The sequence below is a fragment of the Danio rerio genome, chromosome 19 (assembly GCF_052040795.2).
Source record: "Danio rerio strain M-AB ecotype USA chromosome 19, GRCz13ab, whole genome shotgun sequence".
Taxonomy (NCBI): Eukaryota; Metazoa; Chordata; class Actinopteri; order Cypriniformes; family Danionidae; genus Danio; species Danio rerio.
The window spans coordinates 36,331,544-36,344,046 of record NC_141039.2 but is presented as its reverse complement, the minus strand read 5'-3'; the positions used below and the strand labels follow the sequence as shown (position 1 = coordinate 36,344,046).

The following is a 12,503-nucleotide window of genomic DNA, read 5'->3' as shown; positions in this document are numbered from 1 at the left end:
AAGAGAAAACCCCTTTTAATCCATTTTCTGAAATGTGGAGTAAAATGGTGAATGACCTATTCTAAAAGCTTGCTCACTTCCTCTGGTTCAAATGTAGCGTATTTGTTCTCCATTGTTGAGCTTATGCAACAAAGATTTACATTTTAAAACCTGCAATAACCTATAATATACTGCGCTAACAATAATGACTAGCACTATTGATGTAGTAATTCTTTGATAAATAAATAAAAGGCTTTGAAATCTAAATATTTTAGAACATTCAAGATGGCTTTACTTTTTTTTCTTTAGGAATTTATTGTGAATTTATTGTGAACAGTGTTGAGGAAAACTGTTTTTGAGAAAGTAATGCGTTACAATATTAAGTTACTCCCCAAGAAAAGTTTATATATAAACTAATTTCGAGAGGATCATGTGCGTATGATTGCTTGCGGCCGGTCCCACATTATCCAATTCATGACTTACCAATCAGACGATTCCTAAGCTACTATACCCAAAGTTCCATATCACAGCCATCTTCGTTTTAGTTAATTGACTAATCCAAATCGGCACCATAGACATGCTCCTAGTAAGTAATTATCTCTTAAGAGCAATCACTATCTGTTCATTAGCTACTACAGCAGGGGAGTTCTCGAGTTCTACCTAAGCTCAAACTGCCCTTTTGTCTTGCAAAGGGGAGGGAGCCCCAGGCTCAAGGATCTTATGAGCTCAGGGCTCTCTCTACTGTGACAACATGCCAAACAAGCTTTATAATTAATCATCAGCCAAGTGTGAACTCTTGAAAAAAGTAATTAGTTGCATTACTTAGTTACTTTATATGGTAAGTAATGCATTCCGGTACTTTTGGGTTACTTTTTTCTTCCAGAACTTGCAGGGTTTTTCTTTTTTTTTTTTTTAATCGAGGAGCTCTGCAATTAACAACACACGGTATAACCTTCATTTACCTGTAAAAAAAACATTTATAAAAATTAAGATATGATAATGTTATCTTCAGAGAACTTACTGACTCAAGAGCTATCCATAGCGTATAAACAGATTAATGAAAGTTTAAAGCTTAATGTTTGCTACTTTTATACTTTCTGTTTTATTAAAAAGAGAATATTTCTATCGCACAAATGTAAGGCTCTGCCATCCTCCTTTCTGCCCGTTCCTGCATTCTCTCATTGAGAGTGTGACTCAACGCATCTACAATCATTTTAATTCAGCAATTTATTTTTTAAAAGCGAATTAACTATACTAAAAAGTAAATCAAATATTATTACCTAATTTTGAAAAGTAATGCTTTACTTGTTACTTAGAAAAGTAATGTTATTACATAATCCTCATTACTTGTGAGGCGTTACACCTAACACTGATTGTGTCTTTGCAGAAAACAATACAATTAAACTTCTCATACCTTTCAGTGTTTATTTATTCATTCATTCATTTTCCTTCACCTTATTCTCTAGTTCAGAGGTTGCCACAGGGGAATGAACCACCAAATATTCCAGCATATGTTTAACGCAGCAGATGCCCTTAAAGCCGCAATCCAGTATTGAGAAACACCCATACACTCATTCACAAACGCACTCATACACTATGAGCAATTTTAGTTTATTTAATTCACCTATAGCGCATGTCTTCGGACTTGTGGGAAAAACCCGGAGGAAACCTACGCGAACACCAGGACAACATGCAAACTCCACACAGAAATGCCAACTGGTCCAGACGGAACTCAAACCAGCCACCTTCTTGCTGTAAGGTGACAGTGCTAACCACTGAGACACTTTGCTGCCCGTGTGTATTTATTTAAAATAAAAAATGTATTACAGTACGATTACCTTAGACAGTTTGGTGGTCAACAAACACACTGGAATCTCAGCAAATACTTGCTTCACAGACATAAGAAATATCCACATAAAATTTGAAACCTGTCCTTTTAAACAAACCAAGTGCACTTAAAAACAAAAGTTTTTTGGTTTTGTAATCTGTATGAAACAAACGCCAGGTACAGTCTGTCCTGTACATCACATGACCGCAGCAACTTCTCAATCGCCCATAATCTTGTAAACAAAGAGTCACTTTCATTTTTGGAGGAGATTTACCATCAAGTTGTGATTTACTTTAGAAGACCACCACAATCTGACAAAGCATTTTTCAGAGGATGATAATGTGTAGAGCGGCTATAAATGAGGTTGGTATCGCAATCTCATTTCTTTTGAGTGCGTATTAGCTCAGGCAACCTGAAAATATGCCAATTTTGTTTGATTCAAACGTATAGAAACTAAACTTATGAGACAGTTGTTGTTTAATCTTATTGGTGATTCCAAAAATGTAATGTAATCATAAGCTTGCAAAACAGTTTTAAAGAATTTGATCTTTACCCAATCAGAGAGAATGCCCAAGCGAACTACCCGAGAAATGTTTCAAAAATGGCCGTCGAGTGAAATGACTTGCCTTAAAGGGACTTGGCTTAAGATAAGTAATCTCGTTTGAATAATTACAATGTTATTAAAAGTTTTATTAATGTAGTTTAAGGAAACAAAGTATTTTCGATATTTTTAAAATTTATTTTAGTTGAAAAAATATAGCAATAGCTGGGCTGGGCCAATAAACAATATTATATCGAATTGCAATAAAATTAGTCAATAACAATGATAAGCTCTTGACTTTACTCTTGATCTAAGAGCCAATCACACAGCAGAAATGTGCAACAATGGGAATCTAGAAGTGTGTTGATATTAGAGATAGGTTATGCTAATTCTCTAATTTGTGACTTGAGTCATTGTTGGGATACTCTTTTAATCGCGAAGAATTAACAACTGTTATCGAAATATATATGGTTGTTGTTCAATTTGGAAAAGAATTAATCGGGATTGCTTTTTTGCCATGTCGCCTAGCTAATAACTAATCTTGTTGTTTAATAAATCATAAGCTTTTTTTAATGAATAATCACTTAAATAACTTTTTCCTTTATTCGAAACACAAAAGTAAAAAAACAAAAAAGAAAATCAGAATGTAAAAAGTATTCTTGATTTTAGTTACCTGATTACCGCCCTGACCATGGCATCCAAACAAGGACAGGTGAGCTCCTGTGGGGTTGTGGTCTGGGGCGTTGTAATCCAGACATTCAGAGTGGATTCCAGCACTTCGAACCTACACCATGTAAAACCAACAAAAAAAAAAAAAAAAAAAACAGTAAAAATGACATTAAAAGAAACTCCGGAGAGAATTAGACTATAGCCTGGATTATATTATTGACTTACCGCTCCGTGCCACCCAGGCCTGTCCTCTGGCACATGCAGTCCTGGGTAAACGTTCTGCAGGTACCACTCAAAGCTCTTACACTGAAGCCGATTTCGTAGGACAATCCTTTCTGATATATCCCCATACGATTCCTAGAGGTGCACATCAAAATAAGACCACAAGGCAAAGCTAGGAAAGCTTGTTTTTAGCATGAAATAATAATAAATAAAAAAAACAGTTAAAAAAAAGGTACTCCTACTTTTTTAGAATTCTGGGTTTACATCTGACGATTCTGCCTTTATTCCTTAGAATTCTCATTTAACATTCTATTCAATTCATCCTTATTTCTATAGCACTTTTACAATGCAGTAAATGGAAACTGACAGTCAAGTTTTTTAGATTGTACATCCTGCGATTGGAACTTATTTGGAATTATTATTACTAATTCCTTACATTTACAACATTGTCATTTTTCTGGACATTCAAAGCGCTTTACACATTGGAGGAAATCTCCTGATCCACCACCAGTGTGCAGCATCCCCCTGGATGACGCAACGGCAGCCATATTGTGCCAGACCGCACACCACACACCAGCTGATTGGTGGAGAGGAGACAAGAGTGATGAAGCCAATTATGATATGGGGATGGTTAGGGGATCATGATGGACAGAGGCCAGTGGGGAAATTTGGCCAGGACCCAGGTTAAACCCCTACTCTTCTTTGATGGACATCCTTAGATTTTTAACGACTACAGAGAGTCGTGACCTAGGTTTAACCACTCACTGAGCAGTAGAGTCCCCATCACATGTACAGAGGCGTTAGGACCCAAGTAGACCGCAGGTTGAGTGCCCCCTGCTGGTCTCACTAACAACACTTCCGGCAGCAATCTACAGTAGCTTTCCCATGTGGTCTCCCATCCAGATACTCATGGGCACAGCCCTGCTTAGCTTCAGTGAGCGACCATGTGAGAGTTGCAGAAAGCCAGCTGATTCCAAGTTTGCTTCTTTCAATGTTAATAATTTTTCTTGAATTTCCATTTACATCCCAAAATTTGTACATTTTACATTGAAATTTACAAATGACAATTCTTGGAAATCTTACTTCTGCAATTTCTATTTTTTTTTCTCTTGGAATTCTAAGTTTACATCTCAAAATTTTACAAATTTTCCTTGGAATTTCACACTTCCGCCTTTTTTACTTGAAATTCTCACTTAACATTCTGCAATTGTATCTAATTTGGAATTTACAACTCACAATTCTTGGAGTTCTTACTTTACATCCTGCGATTTCAACATTTTTGCAGGAGGAATTCTGTTTACATTTCACAATTCTGCCTTTTTTCCATGGGTTTCTTACTTTACATGCTGCAATTTTTACTTTTGAGTATACATCTTGTTTAAAGCTTGTTTTCAGCATGAAATAAAAATTAATAAAAAGGTAACTGCTTTTCTGCATTTTTTTCTTGGAATTTTGATTTTACATTTCACAATTGTGCCTCTTTCCTTCTGCCTTGCACTGTTAAATTTGCATGGTACATCCTGCAATTGTAACTTATTTGGAATTCAAAAACTTTTACATTGTAATTTACAAATCACAATTCTTCAAATTCGTACTTTACATCCAGCAATTTCTTTTTTTTTTTTAAAGATTTATTTGTGGCCTTTTTGCCTTTATTATTAAATAGGACAGTATTAAGACAGGAAGTGAAGTGGGAGAGAGAGACAGGGGGTAGGGTAGGGAAATGTCGTCGAGCCGGGATTCGAACTCGCGGCGCCCTGACGTGCTATTGCACCATATGTAGGCGCGCTAACCACTAGGCTATTGCGCCGACTACATCCAGCAATTTCAACAATTAATTTTTCTTGGAATTTTGAGTTTATTTTACCTAGACATTGTGCAATTTTGACTTACTTCTTTGAAATTCTAAGTTTACATCTCTCAATGTTAACATTTTTTTCTTGAAATTCGGTGTTTACATCTCTCAATTCTGACTTTTTCCTCAGATTTCTGCTTTACATTCTGACTTTTTGATTTCTCAGTTTATATCCCACAATTTTGACCTCAGAATTTTGCCTAAATGTCTCATAATTTTGACATTTATGTAGGAAATGAAAGTTTACGTGACCATTATTTTCTTATAATTTTGAGACTATGTTTGTACTATATTTTTAAGATTACTTTGTTCCATATTTTTAGTTTATATTATTCAGTTTTTGCGCCACATATTGTTCGTATTATTAATTAATTTAGCAAATGTCTTCAACTCTTCCAAGTAAGCATCTAATAGGGTTGTAACAATATACCGGTATGACGGTTTACCACGATTTGAACGTGCACGAATATCATACCATGAACAATTGCATATCAACGGTTTTAACCCTTAAAGACCGAGACAGCCGCCCGCGGCTAAAAATAAGTATTGCTCTTAAATGTTTAATAACTTTTGATCCGCTGATCTGATTCATACAATTCAAAGATTGGCATAAAGAAGCGAATCTCAGCTTTCCAGTGCTGTATCACATAACATTCGCGGACTTTCAGAGGCTCCGGAATCAGTGCGGTTACGTCATCAACATTTGACAACGCTGATTTGACAAAGAAACGCTCGTCACTGTGTCTCCGGACAAATCAGACATGATACATTGATGCATTGTCCCTCCTCCATGCCCAGATTGGTTCAAACTCGCTATATCACAACCAATAAGCATATGTTTCGCTTTTGTTTGTGGACCAAGCTTTTTGAACAACACGGAATGAGAGATAGGCATACATTTATGCGCGGCTAAATAAAACGCAAAAAAAAAAAGTTTTTCATGAAATAATTCTCATACTAAGTACTTTTGCATGCACAGCAGCACAGAAACATGACAAAACAGTGACACAGCAAAGACGAACTGCTGCTCTTGCTGTATTCAAAAGACGCAAATGAAGGTGCAGCTGTTTGTCTGCATTGCAGACAACCATATCCAAATCCATATCGATAGACAACCATATCCATGCTGGCACATAAAACCTAAGGATGTTCCATATTGAATCTAGTTTCGTTATGTAACTATTTATAGTATAGTAAATATTTATATCTATTTTTTTCTGAGGATTTGCACCATGTTTATTTGGACTTTATTTGGACTTTGACACATTATTTATTATTTTCTTATTTTTATTTGTTCATTGTAAGTGGTGTTGTTTATAGTAACTAAAAATATATTATTTGGAAAAAGTCAAATTTGCTTCACTGTTCTATTATTTTGTAACATTTGTAACATACCGTATACCGCGAAACCGTCAAACCGTGGTATTGTTTTAGACGATTATCATACCGTGAAAAATTCATACCGTTACAACCCTAGCATCTAATAATTCAAACCTTTTTTTTTTTTTTGGAATTGTGAGAAATAAACTCACTCAAGACTCTAAACCTAATCCTAAAAACTTTATATCTCTCGATTTCATTTATTCAATCAACTTCACTGCTGACAACTTGCTTTGTAGCATCTGTACTCTATATCTGACTAAATATCTATATGAATCATCCTAACGCCACGTACTGCAAGCACTTCCTGTCATGCAGTGTTGACACAAGAACTGCCACGACACACTTTTTTTTAACAAACTAAAAACTCAAGACACCCAACCAGATAAACAAGACATATTCATTTAACCAACACCCAAAACAGCTATGGGAAGGGTGTGCTCATGCTCACACCTGATTTACGTCTACAACTCGAACTGAAAGGTCAAACAAACATTTGGGCTTATTGCATCTCCCGTCATGGACGCCACAAAGTGATTTATCATTTGATCACTGATCTGTGTCATTAATAATGTAATTTCTCTCCAAAGTAATATGAAGTTACGCGCCACATTGATGTCAGCCAGGGTGATATAATATATGTTTGGCCTAGTTTTATTATCGTTGTCAGCCAAAGGAAGAACAAACACTGTAAGCTGATAGAAGAGAAGCATTCAAGCAAAACCTGAGAGTCATTTATCTCTTTCACAATTTTTTTTTCTTCCACTTCAGAAGTGAGCAAGCATTTTTGAGATCAGCATTTCTAGATAAATGCTGAAGTAGTTAAAGGAGGAAATAATGCTACGCTGAAAGGATGAAGTACCTTGCGTGCTGGAGGGTTTCTGTTGTAGAAGTGCTGCTTGTATGTGTCCATCCATACTTCTGCAGCTCGGACTGTGTTTTGAAGGAAGTTTGATCGAGCATAAGGTGCTTTTTTGGGAAACACATGACCCACATGGGAGCATGGGTGGATTTCTAAAGACCCTCCGCACTGCCATACCTGCAAGAAGCAAAATGTTTTTAAAAAGAATCCAAATTCCTTCAGTTACACTGTAATTTCAAATCATCAAAAATATCTAGTTTTTTTCTGTTTAAATATTGCAAAGTACTGATCAAATATTTATAATAAAAAGTTTTTTTTTTTTTTTTAAATATGTATTGAAAAAATTATTAGCAAATAAATGATATATTATGTAAGGAATCAGTGGCTTGTCGTGTGTTAAAGGATTTTAAATGCACAATGTGGAGGCAGAGAATTGCCATACATGCAGCTGAGGTTAGGTTAGTTTTTTCTAGTTACAGCACTCATGGATAAATCGAGCTATTCGCATGTAAAAAGACGTGTGAACATTTCTCGCTTCATTTACGCATCAAATTTACTTCACAATAGACGCGGATTCGCATCATGGGCGGGGCTTCTGTTTGCCTGTTGACTCTAGCTTCATTGCTAAATGGCTGACATGGATTTTATTGAGAGAATAGCTGTGTTTGTGCTTTATGAAGGCTGACAGATATCTTAGATTCATTTGGATCCGTGTCTGAGTCCACTAGATGCATTCAGAAGTGCACCTAGCTCTGTGTTCATCAACTTTTTCAGAAACTATAACTGGGTATTGGAAGCTTTTAGCTGACTGAACCAAGCCCAGTTTGATGAACTGTTGTTCCGTGTCAGCAGGAGGATCTTTCCCGGGGACACCAACAACAGGCACTACATCATAATCACACCCTACAAAAAAAAAGCTCCTGATTGGTTAACGCGGTGCGAATGTCCACTAAAGTTTGGATTTTCTAATTTGAGCGATTCGTGTGAAACACTCGTCAATCGCACAACACGCTTAACTTGTGCTGCTTCATTCGCGGTGTCTTTTACACTGCCTTATTCGCACAATATGCACTACGGGATGTCTATTCGGGCCTTTGCATTGACTTAACATGCAAATCACTCAGGCTTGATGCTTCATCCGCATCTGGTGTGAACGCTGCATTCTAGTTCTCAAAACCAATTTTTTTCCAGTTACCCCAATTTAATTGTTCTAATTCATATAACTTATTTTTTCTAGTTCTCATAGGCAATTTTTCTAGTTAGCTCAATTAAGATTTTCTAGTGCTTACAAATTAAATTTTTTTTAGTTACTTCAACTTAGTTTTTCTAGTTAGCCCAACTTTATTTTCCCAGTTAACCTAACTTAATTTTTTTGTACTTTTTTGTACTTTTTACGTTTTACTTGTTACGAGAACTTAGTTTTCCTAATTGCCCCAATAAAATGTTTCTATCGACTACAACTCAATTTTACTTCAACTGAAAATCTAGTTCTTATAACTTATTTTTCAACTTACTCCAACCTAATATTTCTGGTAACGCCAACTTCCTTTTCTAGCTATCCCAAATTAATTTTTATATTTTTCCCAACTTAGTTTTTTTTAGTTACCCTAACTTAGTTTTTTTTGCTGGACATAAGGCATTGTTTATGGCAATGAATGCATTAACTATCATGTTAATATTTGTATAGTCAACATTAACAGGGATTTATTCATGCTAAACAGATGTGTTCTTCATTGTTAATTCATGTTAATGAATGCATTAACTAATGTTAACTAATACAACCTTATTGTAAAGTTTTACATTATCAGCAATTTAAATGAACCATTAGTTTCATGACAATACATAATTGTAAAGGAGACTGAAAAGATTTAAGCAAAATTTTACATTTGTTACTTTATTTATTGCATTTAAAATGCATATTACATTACAAAATGTAAATAATTACAATCACAGTAAAGTATAAAAGACGCTACCGGTGTCACAGCAATACTACATATTTATTAAAGAAGATTTCCATTCATTATATAATTTCTACATTACATTGTTTATTAATAATTATGAAAAAGTGAAGTATTTCTAGACCACTAACATTTGTAGAGCACTCATTTCAATACATCAATATTTAAATAATTATAATAAAATATTCATTACATCATTTCTTACATATTACAACAATAATTATTAGTGCTACAGATTAAGTGTATAATCTTTACTGGTTTCAAAAATTAAAGAATAAATAATCATTTATTTCTGTTATTTTTTTTTCAATTATATTGTTTAAACATAATAAATAACAAAAATAAAAAGTAATCAAACCAGTTGGTTTGTTCAGGGTTATTCAGTTTTTGTTTTTTTTGTTTTTTTTTTTTGTTATGACTGCCCCATGCATATTAAAATAGAATACAAAATCCTTTTTTGAAAAAAAAGACAGCTTAGTTTTGCAAATAAAACGAACATGCATAAAGTATTTCCTAGCGCATCACTAATTAATTTATTCACCTAAATCTCACTTACTTTTGGAACATTTTCAAAAAGCAAAGTTCTGATTCTGATTCTAATGGAATGCACTGCCTGTCAAAAATAAAAACATAACAACATCGCTTCAGGATCCGCTGAGACACAACAAAACTCCTTTTTAGGCACTTCACCAGCTTTATTCCCCACATGTTTTTATATACCAATTCACAGCACATCAATTATACATGAACATCATACAGCCCTGGAAGAAACAGCATTGTATTCTGTTTCCATATCCATCAATCTTCATTTCTACATACAAACTAAATAAATAAAAAAGAAATCGAACACGAGAGATGTTTCTAATTATAAACACTCACTCTCTCATGCAAACAAGAGCCCATGGGAAGCCAATGCAAATCACCAATGCGCAAAAATTAAACTAATTCAGGTGTCTTACCCGGAAAGAAAGTTCCAGATTCTCTCCTCCCCAGACCTCCATGCCCATGTCATAAGTGCCAAGATACTCAAAGTAGGCCTTGCTGACGGCAAATAGGCCTCCTGCCATAGTGGGAGACCTGTGAAACCAAAAGCAGCAGAGCATTGGCAATTCATCAGAGATATTCTCTAGCACCAATTTTCTAGCAGGTAAGTGCTTCTTTAGTTTGCAGCGAGTGCCTCTGGGTCTGCCCTCTGACGGACCTGGAGAGAAATCTAGCACACTTTAATGTACCCCTGAGCCTGAGCTTTAAATTGAGTCTATTCAGTGCACTGAATCTGAATTTAATCAGCACAATAAGCAATCCTATTTCAGGCTCTTTCGTTGAGAAAAATGACTTTCTGGAGGTTTTTAAAGTGGAATAAAGAGAGAAAACCTTAAAGGGGTAGTTCAATAAAAATGTGAAAATATACTGTTCATTTACTCGAACTCAGGACATTTATTATGTAGGTGCCTATTTTTTCCTCAGCTGAAAATTAAATGTTATTGGCTAGTTTTTTAAAGGGAAGGGCCTACTGTATGTCCTGCCTTTAAATTTTGTCACACATCGAACAAAAGTGCACATTTCAAAGCACTTCATAAGAACTTTAAAGAATATTTTTAGTTATTTTTAGAAACTGTGATTCTTGGTGATTCTTAAAATGCAAAGCAGCTACTTTGAGAGTCAAAAATAAAACATATACAGGCAAAACTAAAGATTTAATGCTGTGGAATAAAGATGATGTTGTAAATGAAATTCAGTTTCTTGCACAGACTAATCAATTTGTTTCATAAAACCTCTAAGTATCGTCAAGAGCCTCAGGTATAAGTTATGTTTTGTCTGTAGAGCACTTATTCAATGTTTTACTGAAGAAAAAAGTCACATCTTAAACGGCCTGATTTTGGGTGAATATTCTTATAATGAAGAGACAAAGATTTCTCGAATTTGATTAAAAATACCTTCATCTGTGTTGGTAGAGCTTTGGAAAGCATCAGTGCGAGTAAAATATTTCAGAATTCAGATTTGTGGGTGAAATGACCATTTAAATCGATTGCTAGATCTAAATGTTAAAATGCAGGAAAACAAAAATCAGCTTAGTCCCTTTATTCATCAGGAGTCGCCACAGCGTAATGAACCACCAACTTATACAGCATATATTTTACACAGCGGATGTTCTTCCAGCTGCAACCCAGTACTGGGAAACATCCATACACTATCCTTCACAAAAATACACTAAAGACAATTTTGTTTATTCAACTCCCCTATAGTGCATGTCTTGGATAATAAAGAGAAAACTCACACAAACACAGGGAGAAAATGCAAACTCCACACAGAAATGCCAACCGGCCCAGCCAGGACTCAAACCAGCGACCTTCTTGCTGTGAGGCGACAGTAAGCTGAGCTAGTTTATATTTATATATATATATATATATACATATATATATATATATATATATATATATATATATATATATATATATATATATATATATATATATATATATATATATATATATATATTAAATAACGTAAACTAATATTTATATATAAACTAATATTGTCCAACAAATAACAGATCTGAAACGCTCTAAATATGTGTCACTTTAACCATTTCTAATCTGTTTCAGTTTGATTGGTAAGTTGATCTGAAACCAACCTAATGGGGTCAATTCTGGATTTGCGTATCTTGCGATCAATTTCAGGCACTGCATGCCACTGAAATGTCAACCTCCAGTCAAAACCGCCCACCATCGGCTCTTCTGTCTGCATGTAGAACTCAAATGTGTTCCAGTCAATAGTGTCGATTACTGGACAAATTATGGTGGTCTCATTCTCTGCAATTCTGAGGGGAAAAACAGATTATGAGAAACAAATACATCACACTGGCAACATAAAACTATTTGCAAACTCACAAGTAATACATCCAGGTCAATCAATATTTATTTTGTTGTGAAATATATTGTCACTGAAATTATTATGTTAATGTTATTGTCATTTTAAAACCATTTTATGCCACTGTTAATATAATAACTAAATAACAGCATAATAATCCAAACAGGCATAGACACAATCAGGAACCAAAATTGTTTAGATTCTGTAACTCAATGATCAAAAAGTCAATTTCCTAATATAATCTGTAAAATGTAAATGTCCTTCTACAAAAATGTATGGAAGTAGACTGCAGCTTTAAAAAAAAAAAAAAAAAAAAAAGAAACTTCTTCCAAACCATC

At 34.6% G+C, this 12,503-nt stretch overlaps 1 protein-coding gene across 1 annotated transcript in view; it reads right to left on the bottom strand.

Annotated features, from left to right (window-relative positions):
• The window catches only part of galnt4 (polypeptide N-acetylgalactosaminyltransferase 4), a 46,353-nt gene that overhangs the window by 5,515 nt on the left and 28,335 nt on the right, over window positions 1–12,503 (bottom strand). The window contains 5 exon segments of the mRNA NM_001044778.2: window positions 3,022–3,132; window positions 3,243–3,374; window positions 7,337–7,513; window positions 10,254–10,371; window positions 11,930–12,115. Of these exon segments, the coding sequence (NP_001038243.2) occupies window positions 3,022–3,132; window positions 3,243–3,374; window positions 7,337–7,513; window positions 10,254–10,371; window positions 11,930–12,115 (724 nt within the window).